Raw genomic sequence first — 25,431 nt, forward strand, 5'->3', positions numbered from 1 at the left:
TCCAGAGGAGAGGAGACAGGTGACGCGTCCGGGACAAGGGATCCAGAGGAGAGGAGACGAGCGACGCGTCCGGGACAAGGGATCCAGAGGAGAGGAGACAGGTGACGCGTCCGGGACAAGGGATCCAGAGGAGATGAGACGAGTGACGCGTCCGGGACAAGGGATCCAGAGGAGAGGAGACGAGTGACGCGTCCGGGACAAGGGATCCAGAGGAGAGGAGACGAGTGACGCGTCCAGGACAAGGCATCCAGAGGAGAGGAGACGAGTGACACGTCCAGGACAAGGGATCCAGAGGAGAGGAGACGAGTGACACGTCCAGGACAAGGGATCCAGAGGAGAGGAGACAGGTGACGCGTCCGGGACAAGGGATCCAGAGGAGAGAGACAGGTGACGCGTCCGGGACAAGGGATCCAGAGGAGAGGAGACAGGTGACGCGTCCGGGACAAGGGATCCAGAGGAGAGGAGACAGGTGACGCGTCCGGGACAAGGGATCCAGAGGAGAGGAGACAGGTGACGCGTCCGGGACAAGGGATCCAGAGGAGAGGAGACAGGTGACGCGTCCGGGACAAGGGATCCAGAGGAGAGGAGACAGGTGACGCGTCCGGGACAAGGGATCCAGAGGAGAGGAGACAGGTGACGCGTCCGGGACAATGGATCCAGAGGAGAGGAGACAGGTGACGCGTCCGGGACAAGGGATCCAGAGGAGAGGAGACAGGTGACGCGTCCGGGACAAGGGATCCAGAGGAGAGGAGACGAGTGACGCGTCCAGGACAAGGGATCCAGAGGAGAGGAGACGAGTGACACGTCAGGACAAGGATCCAGAGGAGAGGAGACGAGTGACACGTCCAGGACAAGGGATCCAGAGGAGAGGAGACGAGGTGACACGTCCAGGACAAGGGATCCAGAGGAGAGGAGACGGAGTGACACGTCCAGGACAAGGGATCCAGAGGAGAGGAGACGAGGTGACACGTCCAGGGACAAGGGATCCAGAGGAGAGGAGACAGGTGACGCGTCCGGGACAAGGGATCCAGAGGAGAGGAGACAGGTGACGCGTCCGGGACAAGGGATCCAGAGGAGAGGAGACAGGTGACGCGTCCGGGCAAGGGATCCAGAGGAGAGGAGACAGGGACGCGTCCGGGACAAGGGATCCAGAGGAGAGGAGACGTGTGATGCATCCGGGACAAGGGATCCAGAGGAGAGGAGACGAGTGACACGTCCGGGACAAGGGATCCAGAGGAGAGGAGACGTGTGATGCATCCGGGACAAGGGATCCAGAGGAGAGGAGACGAGCGACACGTCCGGGACAAGAGATCCAGAGAAGAGGAGACAAGTGACAAGTCCGGGACAAGGGATCCAGAGGAGAGGAGACGTGTGATGCATCCGGGACAAGGATCCAGAGGAGAGGAGACGAGCGACACGTCCGGGACAAGAGATCCAGAGAAGAGGAGACAAGTGACAAGTCCGGGACAAGGGATCCAGAGGAGAGGAGACGAGTGACACATCCGGGACAAGGGATCCAGAGGAGAGGAGACGTGTGACACGTCTGGGACAAGGGATCCAGAGAAGAGGGGACGAGTGACGCGTACGGGACAAGAGATCCAGAGGAGAGGAGACGAGCGACACGTCCGAGACAAGGGATCCAGAGAAGTGTAGACAATCGACGCGTCCAGGACAAAGGATCCAGAGGAGAGGAGACGAGTGACACGTCCCGGACAAGGGATCCAGAGGAGATGTCCCGGACGTGTCACTCGTCTCAAGGGATCCAGAGGAGAGGAGACGAGTGACACGTCCCGGACAAGGGATCCAGAGGAGATGAGACGAGTGACGCGTCCAGGACAAGGGATCCAGAGGAGATGAGATGAGTGACACATCCGGGACAAGAGATCCAGAGAAGAGGAGACGAGTGACACGTCCCGGACAAGGGATCCAGAGGAGAGGAGACGAGTGACGCGTCCAGGACAAGGGATCCAGAGGAGATGAGACGAGTGACGCGTCCAGGACAAGGGATCCAGAGGAGAGGAGACGAGTGACGCGTCCAGGACAAGGGATCCAGAGGAGATGAGACGAGTGACGCGTCCAGGACAAGGGATCCAGAGGAGATGAGACGAGTGACGCGTCCAGGACAAGGGATCCAGAGGAGAGGAGACGAGTGACACGTCCCGGACAAGGGATCCAGAGGAGATGAGACGAGTGACACCTCCGGGACAAGGGATCCAGAGAAGAGGAGACGAGTGACACGTCCCGGACAAGGGATCCAGAGGAGAGGAGACGAGTGACGCGTCCAGGACAAGGGATCCAGAGGAGATGAGACGAGTGACGCGTCCAGGACAAGGGATCCAGAGGAGAGGAGACGAGTGACACGTCCCGGACAAGGGATCCAGAGGAGAGGAGACGAGTGACACGTCCGGGACAAGGGATCCAGAGGAGAGGAGATGAGTGACACGTCCCGGACAAGGGATCCAGAGGAGAGGAGACGAGTGACACATCCGGGACAAGGGATCCAGAGGAGATGAGACGAGTGACACGTCCAGGACAAGGGATCCAGAGGAGAGGAGACGAGTGACACGTCCAGGACAAGGGATCCAGAGGAGAGGAGACGAGTGACATGTCCGGGACAAGGGATCCAGAGGAGAGGAGACGAGTGACACATCCGGGACAAGGGATCCAGAGGAGAGGAGACGAGTGACACATCCGGGACAAGGGATCCAGAGGAGAGAAGACGAGTGACACGTCCGGGACAAGGGATCCAGAGGAGAGGAGACAAGTGACACGTCCCGGACAAGGGATCCAGAGGAGAGGAGACGAGTGACACATCCGGGACAAGGGGATCCAGAGGAGAGGAGACGAGTGACACATCCGGGACAAGGGATCCAGAGGAGAGAAGACGAGTGACGCGTCCGGGACAAGGGATCCATGACCAACAAAAGGGGTCATGACCAGCCACAGAAACAAGGTCTTCTCTGAGGGGTGAGGAGGGGTGCGATGGAGGTCACATAATATCCTCATCACTAGAGAAAGCCCATTGTCTGCCGGGGCGACTGTCGTGACATGAGAGACTTAACCATAACATCACAGAAGACTATTGCTACGTGGTCACAACTATCACAACAAGACAGGAGACGACCGAAACACGACAGATCACCCCCATCACATCTACCGTGACTGGACCCAGGGGCAGGTATAGACCCCAGACCGGATACAGTCCCCCAGGATCAATACAGGATCGGATACAGTCCTCTAGGATCAGATACAATACCCCAGGATCAGATACAGTATCCCAAGATCGGATACAGTATCACAGGCTCAGATACAGCACCCCAAGATTAGATACAGCACCACAGGATCAGATACAGCACCACAGGATCAGATACAGCACCACAGGATCAGATACAACACCACAGGATCAGATACAGCACCACAGGATCAGATACAGCACCACAGGATCAGATACAGCACCACAGGATCAGATACAGCACCACAGGATCAGATACAGCACCACAGGATCAGATACAGCACCACAGGATCAGATACAGCACCACAGGATCAAATACAGCACCACAGGATCAGATACAGTACCACAGGATCAGATACAGCACCACAGGATCAGATACAGCACCACAGGATCAGATACAGCACCACAGGATCAGATACAGCACCACAGGATCAGATACAGCACCACAGGATCAGATACAGCACCACAGGATCAGATACAGTACCACAGGATCAGATACAGTACCACAGGATCAGATACAGCACCACAGGATCAGATACAGCACCACAGGATCAGATACAGCACCACAGGATCAGATACAGCACCACAGGATCAGATACAGCACCACAGGATCAGATACAGTACCACAGGATCAGATACAGTACCACAGGATCAGATACAGCACCACAGGATCAGATACAGCACCACAGGATCAGATACAGCACCACAGGATCAGATACAGCACCACAGGATCAGATACAGCACCACAGGATCAGATACAGCACCACAGGATCAGATACAGCACCACAGGATCAGATACAGGATGCCAGGGATAGAAGCGCCAGGTTTGGAGCTCAGTAACACGATAAGGTGGTAAATTATTCATCCCCGGAGAGGGGGGGGGGGGCATTTACTTCTCCTCAGATGCCTGGGGACATGGCTGCTAATTAACCCCTGCAGCTCCAGAACATGAGGGGGCAGATACAAGAAGCGTCTGATTATATACCACCATATAACACGTGACAAATACTTAGGGGGTTGAAAAATACAGAACGGGGAGCAGGGGATATATATGAGGTAGAGGATGATCTATTGGAGGGATAGATGATATATATGAGGTAGAGGATGATATATTGGGGGGATAGATGATATATATGAGGTAGAGGATGATATATTGGGGAATAGATGATATATATGAGGTAGAGGATGATATATTGGGGGATAGATGATATATAGGAGATAGAGGATGATATATTGGGGGGATAGATGATATATAGGAGGTAGAGGATGATATATTGGGGGGATAGATGATATATATGAGGTAGAGGATGATATATTGGGGGGGATAGATGATATATATGAGGTAGAGGATGATATATTGGGGGATAGATGATATATATGAGGTAGAGGATGATATATTGGGGGGATAGATGATATATATGAGGTAGAGGATGATATATTGGGGGATAGATGATATATATGAGGTAGAGGATGATATATTGGGGGATAGATGATATATATGAGGTAGAGGATGATATATTGGGGGGATAGATGATATATATGAGGTAGAGGATGATATATGGGGGGATAGATGATATATATGAGGTAGAGGATGATATATTGGGGGATAGATGATATATATGAGGTAGAGGATGATCTATTGGGGGGATAGATGATATATATGAGGTAGAGGATGATCTATTGGGGGGTAGATGATATATATGAGGTAGAGGATGATCTATTGGGGGATAGATGATATATATGAGGTAGAGGATGATATATTGGGGGATAGATGATATATATGAGGTAGAGGATGATATATTGGGGGGATAGATGATATATATGAGGTAGAGGATGATATATTGGGGGATAGATGATATATATGAGGTAGAGGATGATATATTGGGGATAGATGATATATATGAGGTAGAGGGTGATATATTGGGGGATAGATGATATATATGAGGTAGAGGATGATATATTGGGGGATAGATGATATATATGAGGTAGAGGATGATATATTGGGGGATAGATGATATATATGAGGTAGAGGGTGATATTTGGGGATAGATGATATATATGAGGTAGAGGATGATATATTGGGGGGATAGATGATATATATGAGGTAGAGATTATATTATATATGAGGTAGAGGATGATATATTGGGGAATAGATGATATATATGAGGTAGAGGATGATATATTGGGGGGATAGATGATATATGAGGTAGAGGATGATATATTGGGGGATAGATGATATATATGAGGTAGAGGATGATATATTGGGGGATAGATGATATATATGAGGTAGAGGATGATATATTGGGGGATAGATGATATATATGAGGTAGAGGATGATATATTGGGGGATAGATGATATATATGAGGTAGAGGATGAATATATTGGGGGGATAGATGATATATATGAGGTAGAGGATGATATATTGGGGGGATAGATGATATATATGAGGTAGAGGATGATATATTGGGGGATAGATGATATATATGAGGTAGAGGATGATATATTGGGGGATAGAGATATATATGAGGTAGAGGATGATATATTGGGGGGATAGATGATATATATGAGGTAGAGGATGATATATTGGGGGGATAGATGATATATATGAGGTAGAGGATGATATATTGGGGAATAGATGATATATATGAGGTAGAGGATGATATATTGGGGATAGATGATATATATGAGGTAGAGGGATGATATATTGGGGGATAGATGATATATATGAGGTAGAGGATGATATATTGGGGGGATAGATGAAATATATGAGGTAGAGGATGATATATTGGGGGATAGATGATATATATGAGGTAGAGGATGATATATTGGGGATAGATGATATATATGAGGTAGAGGATGATATATTGGGGGATAGATGATATATATGAGGTAGAGGATGATATATTGGGGGGATAGATGATATATATGAGGTAGAGGATGATATATTGGGGGGATAGATGATATATATGAGGTAGAGGATGATATATTGGGGAATAGATGATATATATGAGGTAGAGGATGATATATTGGGGATAGATGATATATATGAGGTAGAGGGTGATATATTGGGGATAGATGATATATATGAGGTAGAGGATGATATATTGGGGGGATAGATGATATATATGAGGTAGAGGATGATATATTGGGGGATAGATGATATATATGAGGTAGAGGATGATATATTGGGGAATAGATGATATATATGAGGTAGAGGATGATATATTGGGGTGGATAGATGATATATATGAGATAGAGGATGATATATTGGGGGGATAGATGATATATAGAGTAGAGGATGATATATGGGGGGATAGATGATATATATGAGGTAGAGATGATATATTGGGGGGATAGATGATATATATGAGGTAGTGGATGATATATTGAGGATAGATGATATATATGAGGTAGAGGATGATATATTGGAGGGATATGATGATATATATGAGATAGAGGATGATATATTGGGGGATAGATTATATATATGAGGTAGAGGAAGATATATTGGGGGGATAGATGATATATATGAGGTAGAGGGTGATATATTGGGGGATAGATGATATATATATGAGGTAGAGGATGATATATAGGGGATAGATGATATACATGAGGTAGTGGATGATATATTGGGGGGACTAGATGATATATATGAGGTAGAGGATGATATATAGGAGGGGATAGATGATATATATGAGGTAGAGGATGATATATTGGGGAATAGATGATATATATGAGGTAGATGATGATCTATTGGGGGATAGATGATATATATGAGGTAGAGGATGATATATTGGGGGGATAGATGATATATATGAGGTAGAGGATGATATATGGGGGGATAGATGATATATATGAGGTAGATGATGATATATTGGGGGGATAGATGATATATATGAGGTAGACGATGATATATTGGGGGATAGATGATATATATGAGGTAGAGGATGATATATTGGGGGATAGATGATATATATGAGGTAGATGATGATATATTGGGGGGGATAGATGATATATATGAGGTAGAGGATGATATATTGGGGAATAGATGATATATATGAGGTAGAGGATGATATATTGGGGGATAGATGATATATATGAGGTAGAGGATGATATATTGAGGGATAGATGATATATATGAGGTAGAGATGATATATTGGGGGATAGATGATTATATGAGGTAGAGGATGATATAAGGGGGATAGATGATATATATGAGGTAGAGGATGATATATTGGGGGGATAGATGATATATATGAGGTAGAGGATGATATATTGGGGGATAGATGATATATATGAGGTAGAGGAATGATATATTTGGGGATAGATTATATATATGAGGTAGATGATGATATATTGGGGGATAGATGATATATATGAGGTAGAGGATGATATATGGGGGGATAGATGATATATTGGGGGGATAGATGATATATATGAGGTAGATGATGATATATTGGGGGGATAGATGATATATATGAGGGTAGAGGATGATATATTGGGGATAGATGATATATATGAGTAGATGATGATATATTGGGGGGATAGATGATATATATGAGTAGAGGATGATATATTGGGAATAGATGATATATATGAGGTAGAGGATGATATATTGGGAGATAGATGATATATATGAGGTAGTGGATGATATATTGGGGGATAGATGATATATATATGAGGTAGAGGATGATATGGGGGGATAGATGATATATATGAGGTAGAGGATGATATATGGGGGGATAGATGATATATATGAGGTAGAGGATGATATATTGGGGGGATAGATGATATATATGAGGTAGAGGATGATATATTGGGGGATAGATGATATATATGAGGTAGAGGATGATATATTGGGGATAGATGATATATATGAGGTAGAGGGATGATATATTGGGGGGATAGATGATATATATGAGGTAGAGGATGATATATTGGGGGATAGATGATATATATGAGGTAGTGGATGATTATCGGGGGATAGATGATATAAATGAGGTAGAGGATGATATATTGGGGGATAGATGATATATATGAGGTAGAGGATGATATATTGGGGGGATAGATGATATATATGAGGTAGAGGATGATATATTGGGGGGATAGATGATATATATGAGGTAGAGGATGATATATTGGGGGATAGATGATATATATATGAGGTAGAGGATGATATATTGGGGGATAGATGATATATATATGAGGTAGAGGATGATAATTGGGGATAAATGGGTAGAGGATGATATATTGGGGGATAGATGATATATATGAGGTAGAGGATGATATATTGGGGGGATAGATGATATATAAAAAAGATGATATATTGGGGAGATAGATGATATATATGAGGTAGAGGATGATATATTGGGGGATAGATGATATATATGAGGTAGAGGATGATATATTGGGGGGATAGATGATATATATGAGGTAGAGGATGATATATTGGGGATAGATGATATATATGAGGTAGAGGATGATATATTGGGGGGATAGATGATATATATGAGGTAGAGGATGATATATTGGGGGATAGATGATATATATGAGGTAGAGGATGATATATTGGGGATAGATGATATATATGAGGTAGAGGATGATATATTGGGGGGATAGATGATATATATGAGGTAGAGGATGATATATTGGGGATAGATGATATATATGAGGTAGAGGATGATATATTGGGATAGATGATATATATATGAGGTAGAGGATGATATATGGGGGGATAGATGATATATATGAGGTAGAGGATGATATATTGGGGAATAGATGATATATATGAGGTAGAGGATGATATATTGGGGGATAGATGATATATATGAGGTAGAGGATGATATATTGGGGAATAGATGATATATATGAGGTAGAGGATGATATATTGGGGGGATAGATGATATATATATGAGGTAGAGGATGATATATTGGGGGATAGATGATATATATGAGGTAGAGGATGATATATTGGGGGATAGATGATATATATGAGGTAGAGGATGATATATTGGGGGGATAGATGATATATATGAGGTAGAGGATGATATATTGGGGGATAGATGATATATATATGAGGTAGAGGATGATATATTGGGGGATAGATGATATATATGAGGTAGTGGATGATATATTGGGGGGATAGATGATATATATGAGGTAGAGGATGATATATGGGGGGATAGATGATATATATGAGGTAGAGGATGATATATTGGGGGGATAGATGATATATATGAGGTAGAGGATGATATATTGGGGGGATAGATGATATATATGAGGTAGAGGATGATATATTGGGGGACAGATGATATATATGAGGTAGAGGATGATATATTGGGGGGATAGATGATATATATGAGGTAGAGGATGATATATTGGGGGGATAGATGATATATATGAGATAGAGGATGATATATTGGGGGGATAGATGATATATATGAGGTAGTGGATGATATATTGGGGAATAGATGATATATATGAGGTAGAGGATGATATATGGGGGGATAGATGATATATATGAGATAGAGGATGATATATTGGGGGGATAGATGATATATATGAGGTAGAGGATGATATATGGGGGGATAGATGATATATATGAGATAGAGGATGATATATTGGGGGGATAGATGATATATATGAGGTAGAGGATGATATATGGGGGGATAGATGATATATATGAGGTAGAGGATGATATATTGGGGGATAGATGATATATATGAGGTAGAGGATGATATATTGGGGAGATAGATGATATATATGAGGTAGAGGATGATATATTGGGGGATAGATGATATATATGAGGTAGTGGATGATATATTGGGGGGATAGATGATATATATGAGGTAGAGGATGATATATTGGTGGATAGATGATATATATGAGGTAGAGGATGATATATTGGGGGATAGATGATATATATGAGGTAGAGGATGATATATTGGGGATAGATGATATATATGAGGTAGAGGGTGATATATTGGGGGATAGATGATATATATGAGGTAGAGGGTGATATATTGGGGGATAGATGATATATATGAGGTAGAGGGTGATATATTGGGGGATAGATGATATATATGAGGTAGAGGAAGATATATTGGGGGGATAGATGATATATATGAGGTAGAGGATGATATATTGGGGGGATAGATGATATATATGAGGTAGAGGATGATATATTGGGGGATAGATGATATATATGAGGTAGAGGATGATATATTGGGGGATAGATGATATATATGAGGTAGGAGGTGATGTATCTCCGGTGCAGGTGATGTACACAGGGGTAGGATGTGATATATACCCCGAGCAGGTGATGTATCCGGGGGTAGGATGTGATATATACCCCGAGCAGGTGATGTATCCCGGGGGCAGGTGATGTATCCGGGGTTAGGATGTGATATATACCGGGGCAGGTGATATATACTGGGGGTAGCAGGTGATATATACCCCGGGCAGGTGATGTATACGGGGGTAGGATGTGATATATACCCCGAGCAGGTGATGTATCCAGGGGTAGCAGGTGATGTATCCGGGGGTAGCAGGTGATGTATCCGGGGGTAGCAGGTGATGTATCCGGGGGTAGCAGGTGATGTATCCGGGGGTAGCAGGTGATGTATACCGGGGCAGGTGATATATACCAGGGGTGGCAGGTGATATATACCCCGGGCAGGTGATGTATACGGGGGTAGGATGTGATATATACCCCGGGCAGGTGATGTATACGGGGGTAGGATGTGATATATACCCCGGGCAGGTGATGTATCCAGGGGTAGCAGGTGATATATACCGGGGGTGGCAGGTGATATATACCCCGGGCAGGTGATGTATACGGGGGTAGGATGTGATATATACCCCGGGCAGGTGATATATACCCCGGGCAGGTGATGTATCCGGGGGTAGGATGTGATGTATACCCCGGGCAGGTGATATATACCGGGGCAGGTGATGTATCCGGGGGTAGGCTGTGATATATCCCGGGGCAGGTGATGTATCCGGGGGTAGCAGGTGATATATACCGGGGCAGGTGACGTGTCGGGGTCTCCTTTGTCTCGGCTCCGCTCCCCCGGGCAGGTGATGTATCCGGGGGTAGGATGTGATATATACCCCGGGCAGGTGATATATACCGGGGCAGGTGATGTATCCGGGGGTAGGCTGTGATATATCCCGGGGCAGGTGATGATATATACCGGGGCAGGTGACGTGTCGGGGTCTCCTTTGTCTCGGTTCCGCTCCCCCGGGCAGGTGATGTATCCGGGGGTAGGATGTGATATATACCCCGGGCAGGTGATATATACCGGGGCAGGTGATGTATCCGGGGGTAGCAGGTGATATATCCCGGGGCAGGTGATGATATATACCGGTGCAGGTGACGTGTCGGGGTCTCCTTTGTCTCGGCTCCGCTCCCCCGGGCGGGCGGCTGCGCCCTCTGGCGGCCTCCTCCTCCGTGCTCTCTCCCGGCGCCGGCTCCAGGTGTCTCTCCTCCGGTTCGGTGCTGTGTGCGGGCTCCCGGAGGCGGGTTGTCCCGGCCCCTCTCTGCCTGTGATTGGCGGGCACACATGGGGCTCCCGGGCGGGTGTGCGGCGGCTCGGGCAGAGCTCTAGTCATGCTGTCCAGGAAGGGTCTGATCCCGGAGGAGTACGTGCTCACCACCCGCCTGGCCGAGGACATCAATGAGCCCAAGTACCGGGTGCAGGAGCGCCGGGCCAGGTTCGTGGCCAAGAACGGGACGTGTAATGTGGCCCACAAGAACATCCGAGAGCAGGGCCGCTTCCTGCTGGACGTGTTCACCACGGTGGTGGACCTGAGGTGGCACCACACCCTCCTCATCTTCACCATGTCCTTCCTCTGCACCTGGCTGCTCTTTGGGATGATCTGGTGGCTCATTGCCTTCGCTCATGGTGACCTGGACCACGGGGCGGATGACGGCTTCGTGCCATGCGTGACCAGCGTCCAGTCCTTCACCGCAGCCTTCCTCTTCTCCATCGAGGTGCAGGTGACCATCGGCTTTGGGGGGCGTATGATCACTGAGGAGTGCCCCACCGCCATCCTGGTCCTCATCATCCAGAACATTGTTGGACTGGTCATCAACGCCATCATGTTAGGCTGTATCTTTATGAAGACGGCCCAGGCCCACCGTAGAGCCGAGACCCTCATCTTCAGTAAGTACGCTGTCATCGCTCTGCGAAACGGAAAACTCTGCTTCATGTTTCGTGTTGGCGATCTCAGAAAAAGCATGATCATCAGTGCCACCATCCGCATGCAGGTGGTCAAGAAGTCCAGTAGCTTGGAGGGAGAGGTCCTGCCCCTCAACCAGATAGACATCCAGATGGAGAACCCCATCAGCACCAACGGCATCTTCTTGGTGTCACCACTCATCATCTGTCATACCATCACCAAGGACAGTCCTCTGTATGACATCTCCGCTTCTGACCTCACCCACCACCAAGACCTGGAGATCATTGTCATCCTGGAGGGTGTTGTGGAGACCACAGGTATCACCACCCAGGCCAGGACTTCATACTTGGCCGATGAGATCCTGTGGGGTCAACGCTTTGCACCCATCATTACAGAGGAGGACGGCCAGTATGCAGTGGACTACTCAAAGTTTGGCAATACAGTCAAGGTGCCTACTCCGACATGCGCAGCACGACAACTGGAGGAAGAGGGCAGGAGGGTGGAAAATGTCTCATTCTCCCCCAAGGGCACCGTCCGTAGAAGGAACATGTCCATCAAAGTAAAGCCAAAGTTCACGTTGTTTGAGGAGGACCAGACCTGACACATTGCCGAGTGACTTCTCCAGATCTGATGTCTTCTATGCAACAATCAGGACTTCTTCAGATCTTGGTCTTCTATGCAGCAGCTGCCCCTCAGGGGTAGGAGAGACGTGTGTGTGTTTGCGCAGGCTTCACTGGGCTTCCAATTTTTCAGGATTTTACCTTTATTGACTTTTTGCAGTTGTCTGCAGGCGCATGGAGATGTCTTAGCAATGTCTGCAGGATTCCTCCTGTAGTGGGGGGGGGGGGGTGTTATTTTCATGCTACTATTTATACCCATGGTGACCGCAGCAGCTTCTCCCTGCTGCGGGTCTTGTTCCTCTCTCTCTCTCTGAGGTCACTTACGGCTTCTTGGCTGGGGGGAGGGAGGTTCTGCAGCAGCTGCTACCCTCATTCATATGTGTTTGCACCTGTTTTATAAAATGTTATTATAAAGTGAAATATTTTTATTGGTGATGGCTTTTCCTCCGTTATCCTTTGTATCGTCTCTGCAGTCCGAGGAGCAGCACCTATAGTTACAGCACCCTCATGGTGGGGGCACGTGCTGGAGGGTTTCTCTGTTAGTATCTGTTTCCATGTGTGGGTCAGGCTTACACAGTTCTGGACCTCCTTATCTGTGGCGGACAGATACACATGTGGCCACGGAGTGACATTCATCTGTGACGTGTATGACTGATTCATAACAAGACCCTAGTGACATGACCACCGACAATACACGCTGCTCATACGGGAGAGACAAGGACTGTCCTGTAAGGAGAGGAGGACGGCCCGTCATCAGGTCCATGTGCCCCCCATAACCCCCCATTATGTAGGACTTCCTGTGCAGTCACATGTAGTCCTGGTTTTCATGTGTCTCACATTGTTCTGAAGGCATCTCAGCCGCTTTGAGGCCATGGAGGTAAGAGCAGAGGTTTATGGGGTGGCTCGAGGTCTGTGACGGGGACATGCAGGGCTCTGATTCGTGCCTTTCAGCTAATCTGTTGTAGACACAGAGGAGATTGTGGTCGATATCTGCAAGGTGACCGGTTCTGAGGCTGGAGAACAAGCCCTGATACCTCACACACGCGGGTTAGATGTTCTGCGTCCTGATCTGCAGCGTTATTACCACACGTTATGGACAGATCTCTCCACTTCAGTCTTGTCCGCCGATAGAGGTATATTAATAAGTGTCCATAAGTCTCTGCCCCGGAACGTCTCTGATCCTGGACCATAGTTGTGTCTAATGCTGCACAGTCCAGCCCTGACCTGTTACTGCCCCAGAACGTCTCTGATCCTGGACCATAGTTGTATCTAATGCTGCACAGTCCAGCCCTGACCTGTTACTGCCCCAGGACGTCTCTGATCCTGGACCATAGTTGTGTCTAATGCTGCACAGTCCAGCCCTGACCTGTTACTGCCCCAGGACGTCTCTGATCCTGGACCATAGTTGTATCTAATGCTGCACAGTCCAGCCCTGACCTGTTACTGCCCCAGGACGTCTCTGATCCTGGACCATAGTTGTGTCTAATGCTGCACAGTCCAGCCCTGACCTGTTACTGCCCCGGAACATCTCTGATCCTGGACCATAGTTGTGTCTAATGCTGCACAGTCCAGCCCTGACCTGTTACTGCCCCGGGAACGTCTCTGATCCTGGACCATAGTTGTATCTAATGCTGCACAGTCCAGCCCTGACCTGTTACTGCCCCGGGAACGTCTCTGATCCTGGACCATAGTTGTGTCTAATGCTGCACAGTCCAGCCCTGACCTGTTACTGCCCCGGGAACGTCTCTGATCCTGGACCATAGTTGTATCTAATGCTGCACAGTCCAGCCCTGACCTGTTACTGCCCCGGAACGTCTCTGATCCTGGACCATAGTTGTATCTAATGCTGCACAGTCCAGCCCTGACCTGTTACTGCCCCGGAACGTCTCTGATCCTGGACCATAGTTGTGTCTAATGCTGCACAGTCCAGCCCTGACCTGTTACTGCCCCAGGACGTCTCTGATCCTGGACCATAGTTGTATCTAATGCTGCACAGTCCAGCCCTGACCTGTTACTGCCCCGGGAACGTCTCTGATCCTGGACCATAGTTGTGTCTAATGCTGCACAGTCCAGCCCTGACCTGTTACTGCCCCGGGAACGTCTCTGATCCTGGACCATAGTTGTATCTAATGCTGCACAGTCCAGCCCTGACCTGTTACTGCCCCGGAACGTCTCTGATCCTGGACCATAGTTGTGTCTAATGCTGCACAGTCCAGCCCTGACCTGTTACTGCCCCAGGACGTCTCTGATCCTGGACCATAGTTGTATCTAATGCTGCACAGTCCAGCCCTGACCTGTTACTGCCCCGGGAACGTCTCTGATCCTGGACCATAGTTGTGTCTAATGCTGCACAGTCCAGCCCTGAACTGTTACTGCCCCGGAACGTCTCTGATCCTGGACCACAGTTGTGTCTAATGCTGCACAATCTATCCCTGACCTGTTACTGCCCCAGAACGTCTCTGATCCTGGACCATAGTTGTGTCTAATGCTGCACAGTCCAGCCCTGACCTGTTACTGCCCCAGGACGTCTCTGATCCTGGACCATAGTTGTATCTAATGCTGCACAGTCCAGCCCTGACCTGTTACTGCCCCGGGAACGTCTCTGATCCTGGACCATAGTTGTGTCTAATGCTGCACAGTCCAGCCCTGACCTGTTACTGCCCCGGGAACGTCTCTGATCCTGGACCATAGTTGTATCTAATGCTGCACAGTCCAGCCCTGACCTGTTACTGCCCCGGAACGTCTCTGATCCTGGACCATAGTTGTATCTAATGCTGCACAGTCCATCCCTGAACTGTTACTGCCCCGGAACGTCTCTGATCCTGGACCACAGTTGTGTCTAATGCTGCACAATCTATCCCTGACCTGTTACTGCCCCAGGACGTCTCTGATCCTGGACCATAGTTGTGTCTAATGCTGCACAGTCCAGCCCTGACCTGTTACTGCCCCGGAACGTCTCTGATCCTGGACCACAGTTGTGTCTAATGCTGCACAGTCCAGCCCTGACCTGTTACTGCCCCGGAACATCTCTGATCCTGGACCATAGTTGTGTCTAATGCTGCACAGTCCAGCCCTGACCTGTTACTGCCCCGGAACGTCTCTGATCCTGGACCATAGTTGTGTCTAATGCTGCACAGTCCAGCCCTGACCTGTTACTGCCCCGGAACGTCTCTGATCCTGGACCATAGTTGTGTCTAATGCTGCACAGTCCAGCCCTGACCTGTTACTGCCCCGGGAAGGTCTCTGATGCTGGACCATAGTTGTGTCTAATGCTGCACAGTCCAGCCCTGACCTGTTATTGCCCCGGAACGTCTCTGATCCTGGACCATAATTGTATCTAATGCTGCACAGTCCAGCCCTAACTTGTTACTGCCCCGGGAAGGTCTCTGATCCTGGACCACAGTTGTGTCTAATGCTGCACAGTCCAGCCCTGGACTGTTACTGCCCCGGAACGTCTCTGATCCTGGACCATAGTTGTGTCTAATGCTGCACAGTCCATCCCTGAATTGTTACTGCCCCGGGAAGGTCTCTGATCCTGGACCATAGTTGTATCTAATGCTGCACAGTCCAGCCCTGACCTGTTACTGCCCCGGAACGTCTCTGATCCTGGACCATAGTTGTGTCTAATGCTGCACAGTCCAGCCCTGACCTGTTACTGCCTCGGAACGTCTCTGATCCTGGACCATAGTTGTATCTAATGCTGCACAGTCCAGCCCTGACCTGTTACTGCCCCGGGAAGGTCTCTGATCCTGGACCATAGTTGTATCTAATGCTGCACAGTCCAGCCCTGACCTGTTACTGCCCCAGAATGTCTCTGATCCTGAACCATAGTTGTGTCTAATGCTGCACAGTCCAGCCCTGACCTGTTACTGCCCCAGACCGTCTCTGATCCTGGACCATAGTTGTGTCTAATGCTGCACAGTCCAGCCCTGACCTGTTACTGCCCCGGGAAGGTCTCTGATCCTGGACCATAGTTGTGTCTAATGCTGCACAGTCCAGCCCTGAACTGTTACTGCCCCAGAACGTCTCTGATCCTGGACCATAGTTGTGTCTAATGCTGCACAGTCCAGCCCTGACCTGTTACTGCCCCGGAACGTCTCTCTGATCCTGGACCATAGTTGTGTCTAATGCTGCACAGTCCAACCCTGAACTGTTACTGCCCCAGAACGTCTCTGATCCTGGACCATAGTTGTGTCTAATGCTGCACAGTCCAGCTCTGACCTGTTATTGCCCCGGAACGTCTCTGATCCTGGACCATAGTTGTGTCTAATGCTGCACAGTCCAGCCCTGACCTGTTACTGCCCCGGAACGTCTCTGATCCTGGACCATAGTTGTGTCTAATGCTGCACAATCTATCCCTGACCTGTTACTGCCCCGGAACGTCTCTGATCCTGGACCATAGTTGTGTCTAATGCTGCACAGTCCAGCCCTGACCTGTTACTGCCCCGGAACGTCTCTGATCCTGGACCATAGTTGTATCTAATGCTGCACAGTCCAGCCCTGACCTGTTACTGCCCCGGAACGTCTCTGATCCTGGACCATAGTTGTATCTAATGCTGCACAGTCCAGCCCTGACCTGTTACTGCCCCGGAACGTCTCTGATCCTGGACCATAGTTGTGTCTAATGCTGCACAGTCCAACCCTGAACTGTTACTGCCCCGGAACGTCTCTGATCCTGGACCATAGTTGTATCTAATGCTGCACAGTCCAGCCCTGACCTGTTACTGCCCCAGGACGTCTCTGATCCTGGACCATAGTTGTGTCTAATGCTGCACAGTCCAGCCCTGAACTGTTACTGTCCCGGAACGTCTCTGATCCTGGACCATAGTTGTATCTAATGCTGCACAGTCCAGCCCTGACCTGTTACTGCCCCGGGACGTCTCTGATCCTGGACCATAGTTGTGTCTGATGCTGCACAGTCCAGCCCTGACCTGCTACTCCCTCGGAACGTCTCTGATCCTGGACCATAGTTGTATCTAATGCTGCACAGTCCAGCCCTGACCTGTTACTGCCCCGGGAAGGTCTCTGATCCTGGACCATAGTTGTATCTAATGCTGCACAGTCCAGCCCTGACCTGTTACTGCCCCGGAACATCTCTGATCCTGGACCATAGTTGTGTCTGATGCTGCACAGTCCAGCCCTGACCTGCTACTCCCTCGGAACGTCTCTGATCCTGGACCATAGTTGTATCTAATGCTGCACAGTCCAGCCCTGACCTGTTACTGCCCCGGGAAGGTCTCTGATCCTGGACCATAGTTGTATCTAATGCTGCACAGTCCAGCCCTGACCTGTTACTGCCCCAGAATGTCTCTGATCCTGAACCATAGTTGTGTCTAATGCTGCACAGTCCAGCTCTGACCTGTTACTGCCCCGGGAAGGTCTCTGATCCTGGACCACAGTTGTGTCTAATGCTGCACAGTCCAGCCCTGACCTGTTACTGCCCCGGAACGTCTCTGATCCTGGACCATAGTTGTGTCTAATGCTGCACAGTCCAGCCCTGACCTGTTACTGCCCCGGAACGTCTCTGATCCTGGACCATAGTTGTGTCTAATGCTGTACAGTCCAGCCCTGACCTGTTACTGCCCCGGAACGTCTCTGATCCTGGACCATAGTTGTATCTAATGCTGCACAGTCCAGCCCAGACCTGTTACTGCCTCGGAACGTCTCTGATCCTGGACCATAGTTGTATCTAATGCTGCACAGTCCAGCCCTGACCTGTTACTGCCCCGGGAAGGTCTCTGATCCTGGACCATAGTTGTATCTAATGCTGCACAGTCCAGCCCTGACCTGTTACTGCCTCGGAACGTCTCTGATCCTGGACCATAGTTGTATCTAATGCTGCACAGTCCAGCCCTGACCTGTTACTGCCCCGGGAAGGTCTCTGATCCTGGACCATAGTTGGCGTCTAATGCTGCACAGTCCAGCCCTGACCTGTTACTGCCTCGGAACGTCTCTGATCCTGGACCATAGTTGTATCTAATGCTGCACAGTCCAGCTCTGACCTGTTACTGCCCCGGGAAGGTCTCTGATCCTGGACCATAGTTGGCGTCTAATGCTGCACAGTCCAGCCCTGACCTGTTACTGCCTCGGAACGTCTCTGATCCTGGACCATAGTTGTGTCTAATGCTGCACAGTCCAGCTCTGACCTGTTACTGCCCCGGGAAGGTCTCTGATCCTGCACCACAGTTGTGTCTAATGCTGCACAGTCCAGCCCTGACCTGTTACTGCCCCAGAACGTCTCTGATCCTGGACCATAGTTGTATCTAATGCTGCACAGTCCAGCCCTGAACTGTTACTGCCCCAGAACGTCTCTGATCCGGGACCATAGTTGTGTCTAATGCTGCACAGTCCAGCCCTGACCTGTTACTGCCCCAGAACGTCTCTGATCCTGGACCATAGTTGTGTCTAATGCTGCACAGTCCAGCCCTGACCTGTTACTGCCTCGGAACGTCTCTGATCCTGGACCATAGTTGTATCTAATGCTGCACAGTCCAGCCCTGACCTGTTACTGCCCCGGGAAGGTCTCTGATCCTGGACCATAGTTGTATCTAATGCTGCACAGTCCAGCCCTGACCTGTTACTGCCCCAGAATGTCTCTGATCCTGAACCATAGTTGTGTCTAATGCTGCACAGTCCAGCCCTGACCTGTTACTGCCCCAGGACGTCTCTGATCCTGGACCATAGTTGTGTCTAATGCTGCACAGTCCAGCCCTGACCTGTTACTGCCCCGGGAAGGTCTCTGATCCTGGACCATAGTTGTGTCTAATGCTGCACAGTCCAGCCCTGAACTGTTACTGCCCCAGAACGTCTCTGATCCTGGACCATAGTTGTGTCTAATGCTGCACAGTCCAGCCCTGACCTGTTACTGCCCCGGGAACGTCTCTGATCCTGGACCATAGTTGTGTCTAATGCTGCACAGTCCAGCCCTGAACTGTTACTGTCCCGGAACGTCTCTGATCCTGGACCATAGTTGTATCTAATGCTGCACAGTCCAGCCCTGACCTGTTACTGCCCCGGGACGTCTCTGATCCTGGACCATAGTTGTGACTAATGCTGCACAGTCCAGCCCTGACCTGTTACTGCCCCGGAACGTCTCTGATCCTGGACCATAGTTGTGTCTAATGCTGCACAGTCCAGCCCTGACCTGTTACTGCCTCGGAACGTCTCTGATCCTGGACCATAGTTGTATCTAATGCTGCACAGTCCAGCCCTGACCTGTTACTGCCCCGGGAAGGTCTCTGATCCTGGACCATAGTTGTATCTAATGCTGCACAGTCCAGCCCTGACCTGTTACTGCCCCAGAATGTCTCTGATCCTGAACCATAGTTGTGTCTAATGCTGCACAGTCCAGCTCTGACCTGTTACTGCCCCGGGAAGGTCTCTGATCCTGGACCACAGTTGTGTCTAATGCTGCACAGTCCAGCCCTGACCTGTTACTGCCCCGGAACGTCTCTGATCCTGGACCATAGTTGTGTCTAATGCTGCACAGTCCAGCCCTGACCTGTTACTGCCCCGGAACGTCTCTGATCCTGGACCATAGTTGTGTCTAATGCTGTACAGTCCAGCCCTGACCTGTTACTGCCCCGGAACGTCTCTGATCCTGGACCATAGTTGTATCTAATGCTGCACAGTCCAGCCCTGACCTGTTACTGCCCCGGGAAGGTCTCTGATCCTGGACCATAGTTGGCGTCTAATGCTGCACAGTCCAGCCCTGACCTGTTACTGCCTCGGAACGTCTCTGATCCTGGACCATAGTTGTATCTAATGCTGCACAGTCCAGCCCTGACCTGTTACTGCCCCGGGAAGGTCTCTGATCCTGGACCATAGTTGTATCTAATGCTGCACAGTCCAGCCCTGACCTGTTACTGCCCCAGAACGTCTCTGATCCTGGACCATAGTTGTGACTAATGCTGCACAGTCCAGCCCTGACCTGTTACTGCCCCGGAACGTCTCTGATCCTGGACCATAGTTGTGTCTAATGCTGCACAGTCCAGCCCTGACCTGTTACTGCCTCGGAACGTCTCTGATCCTGGACCATAGTTGTATCTAATGCTGCACAGTCCAGCCCTGACCTGTTACTGCCCCGGGAAGGTCTCTGATCCTGGACCATAGTTGTATCTAATGCTGCACAGTCCAGCCCTGACCTGTTACTGCCCCAGAATGTCTCTGATCCTGGACCATAGTTGTATCTAATGCTGCACAGTCCAGCCCTGACCTGTTACTGCCCCGGGAAGGTCTCTGATCCTGGACCATAGTTGGTGTCTAATGCTGCACAGTCCAGCCCTGACCTGTTACTGCCTCGGAACGTCTCTGATCCTGGACCATAGTTGTATCTAATGCTGCACAGTCCAGCCCTGACCTGTTACTGCCCCAGGAACAACTCTGATCCTGGACCATAGTTGTGTCTAATGCTGCACAGTCCAGCCCTGACCTGTTACTGCCCCGGGACGTCTCTGATCCTGGACCATAGTTGTGTCTAATGCTGCACAGTCCAGCCCTGACCTGTTACTGCCCCGGGAACGTCTCTGATCCTGGACCATAGTTGTGTCTAATGCTGCACAGTCCAGCCCTGACCTGTTACTGCCCCGGAACGTCTCTGATCCTGGACCATAATTGTATCTAATGCTGCACAGTCCAGCCCTGACCTGTTACTGCCCCGGAACGTCTCTGATCCTGGACCATAGTTGTGTCTAATGCTGCACAGTCCAGCCCTGACCTGTTACTGCCCCGGGACGTCTCTGATCCTGGACCATAGTTGTGTCTAATGCTGCACAGTCCAGCCCTGACCTGTTACTGCCCCCATGAGGACATTTCGTAGATTAGTTTTAACCACAGCAATAAATATTCCTGGTTATTCCACGAGTCTTGTGGTTTGTGCCACCGTGTGCTGTAGATAGCCTTCACTTCTCCTGACAAGCCGTCCACACGTGTCCAGCCTCATCTTAGGTCCTTCATACACGGGCGAGGGTGATGCCTCCAACTTACATGACACTTACAGAGAGTTCAGGCAGGAACATCCGGCCCGAGTGCTGACAACCGGAGCTGGCCTGACCGGCTGAGTTTGGTTCTGGTTGCCAGTGTTTGGGCCGGATGTTCCAGGCAGCACTCACTGTGAGTATAAGGTAAGTTGGACGCACACCACTCGCTTTTGTGTGACGGGCCTCATTGTACTTCCATATTTAAAAATATTAGTCGCTCGTTTGGGTTGAGTCCTGGAGAAGGGATCTTGAGGTTCTGCGGTTTCTTTGAGCATTTCCCTGTCAGATTTTTGGGTGACTGAATTGTCATCATGATGGACTTGAGATTGTTTGTAGATTTCCTTATAACCTTCCCAGATTGATGGCGGAGACTATAGCATCTGTAAGATCCAGTCCTACACATCCCAGACCAGCAACTGCCGGAACATCTACTGCTGTAGAGTGGGTCCCACTGGCTGATGATCAATGGACCCCCTGCACTTAGTTCCTAACACCTGACAAGCCCCGGTGGAATCATCTGAACTTCCCCCATTATAACACAGGAAAATTCCCACGTTGGGTCCTGCTGACACGTTGGGTCCTGCTGACACATCGGGCCCTGTTCACATTTCCTGCAGTTATTTTGAGTCAAAAACAGGAGATTTTATTACAAAAAGCTGACTAATGTCAGGGCGTGGATTCTTTACACAACTTTTCACAAATCTACCTTTGGCAGACGAAAAAGACGAAATATCAGGACGGGAAGAATCGTTAAAACGCCACTTTTATTATTATAGACTGTAAGGCAGACGAGGCCTCGGTGCTCGGGGGATATGCCCTCAGCTGGACTGTAATTAGTGCACTGCAGTGGGAGAGGTAACTGGGGGCATTAGTCAGTGTAATAAGATGTAGATGGATATCAGAGCTGTCGCAGTAACAAATGGCCGCCTCATACACACCTACTACATGTCTGCTACATGCCTGCTACATGCATGCTACACACCTACTACATGGCTACTACACACCTACTACATGGCTACTACACACCTACTACATGCCTGCTACATGCATGCTACACACCTACTACATGGCTACTACACACCTACTACATGGCTACTACACACCTACGACATGCCTGCTACACACCTACTACATGTCTGCTACATGCATGCTACACAGCTACTACATGTCTGCTACACACCTACTACATGTCTGCTACATGCATGCTACACACCTAATACATGGCTACTACACACCTACTACATGTCTGCTACATGCATGCTACACACCTACTACATGGCTACTACACACCTACTACATGGCTACTACACACCTACTACATGGCTACTACACACCTACTACATGGCTACTACATGCCTGCTACATGCATGCTACACACCTACTACATGGCTACTACACACCTACTACATGGCTACTACACACCTACGACATGCCTGCTACACACCTACTACATGTCTGCTACATGCATGCTACACAGCTACTACATGTCTGCTACATGCATGCTACACACCTACTACATGGCTACTACACACCTACTACATGGCTACTACACACCTACTACATGCCTGCTACATGGCTACTACATTCAAATACAGTGAAATGAGTGTAAAAACGCCTGTGCGCCATTTTCGTGTGGGGTTGGATGTTACGGCTGTCACTGTGCGCCCCACATGACGCGTCTGCTTTATTCTTTGGGTCGGTGCGATCGCGGGGATAACACATTTATATGGGATTTATGTTTTCATACATTTACAAGAATTAAAAAACATTTTTTATTTTGCCGTCTTCTGGTGCTTATCACTTTTTTATAACTTTTTTACTGCTCGGAGCTGTGGGTGACTTTTTTGCGACTTTTGGTGACGTTTTCATTGCTTCTATGTTTTGGACTGTACGACCTTTTTATCCCTTTTTATTGAATTTTTAAAATATTTTTAAAAATGGCAGAAAAATGCCATCTTCGACTTTGGGCGTTATTTTCCGTTACAGGGTAAAACGCAGTGAAAAAGCGTTATTATATTCTGATCGGGCGTTTTCGGATGCGGCAATACCTAATGGGGCAGATTTACTTACCCGGTCCTGTCGTGATCCAGCGGCGCGTTCTCCGACAAGGATTCACTAAGGTCGTGCGCCCGATGTCCACCAGGTGTCGCTGCTGCGCTGAAGTCCGTCGGAGTGCACCATCCTATTCCTGGTGCAGGTAAGCGTGTGTCAAGCGACACATTTTTTTTTTTAAATTATGCGTTTTTTCCGAATCCGTCAGGTTTTCCAAAGGCCCCCCCCCCCCCCCGATTTCCATTGTATGCATGCCGGTGGCAATGCGTCACAATCTGATCGCGTGCGGCAAAAAACTATTTGGCGCAAACCGGTAATTTTTGGGAAACCCAACGAAGATGAGCGATTCAGGCTCTTAGTAAATGAGCCCCATTGTGTTTAGGATTTTTACTGTTTATTTATATATACATCAGTTCTAGGGAAGGGGGGGGGGGATTTACTTTTTTAGGGTTTTTTTATTATAATTTTTTAACTTTTTTAAATTTTTACTATTTTTCCCCTAGGGCAGTGATGGATGAACCTTTTAGAGACTGGGTGCCCAAAATCCAAACCAGACCCAACTATTTATTGCAAAATGCCAACACAGCAATTCTAGCATTATTAAAATCTTCTTGCTCCGGACTATTCCACAGCTGTCCGCGGTCCTGAGGACCCCAATATCTGTGACAGAAGGTTCAGATCACCATCGGAGCTTCCCTGAGAATTGTGGGGCCAAGTGCAGGAACTCCAATGATAATGTGACCCTGTCCTCACCTTCTCTCCCTGCAGTCTCCGGTATAGTCCCAGATGCTTCATGTCATGGTCCTGCAGGAGGATCCTCGTCCTGTCTGGGGAATTCTGTGCTGGGGCAACAGCCTGAGTGCCCACTGAGAGGGCTCAGAGTGCCACCTCTTGAGTGCCAGCAGCTTTGGTGGTGGCAATCGATGACTTAATACCCGTGATTGGTGCTCGCATCGATCGCTGGTGTTACCGGTAAGTGTTAGACTTACTGGTTATGGGGAGGACTCAGCCCATGAGCCTTCTCCATGCACCCATACCCGACGTGGGGCATTCTATTACGTCACATGTCGGGAAGGGGTTAATCTGCAGCCAGTACTCAGAGAAGAGTAGCCAGTAATCTGCAGTCCAAGGAGAGCAGCCAGTAATCTGCAGCCATCACCCAGAGGAGAGCAGCCAGTAATCTGCAGTCCAAGGAGAGCAGCCGGTAATCTGCAGTCCAAGGAGAGCAGCCGGTAATCTGCAGTCCAAGGAGAGCAGCCGGTAATCTGCAGTCCAAGGAGAGCAGCCAGTAATCTGCAGTCCAAGGAGAGCAGCCGGTAATCTGCAGTCCAAGGAGAGCAGCCGGTAATCTGCAGTCCAAGGAGA

At 49.0% G+C, this 25,431-nt stretch overlaps 1 protein-coding gene across 1 annotated transcript; it reads left to right on the forward strand.

Moving 5' to 3' along the window:
- Positions 1-11,590: 11,590 nt before the first annotated feature.
- On the forward strand, positions 11,591-14,227 carry KCNJ11 (potassium inwardly rectifying channel subfamily J member 11). Its single transcript, XM_072131859.1, has one exon. It carries the CDS (start codon positions 11,845-11,847, stop codon positions 13,015-13,017), a length of 1,173 nt encoding a protein of 390 aa, XP_071987960.1. The 5' UTR covers positions 11,591-11,844; the 3' UTR covers positions 13,018-14,227.
- The last annotated feature ends 11,204 nt before the right edge of the window (positions 14,228-25,431 follow it).

Source organism: Engystomops pustulosus, unplaced genomic scaffold (genome assembly GCF_040894005.1).
Source record: "Engystomops pustulosus unplaced genomic scaffold, aEngPut4.maternal MAT_SCAFFOLD_156, whole genome shotgun sequence".
NCBI lineage: Eukaryota > Metazoa > Chordata > Amphibia > Anura > Leptodactylidae > Engystomops > Engystomops pustulosus.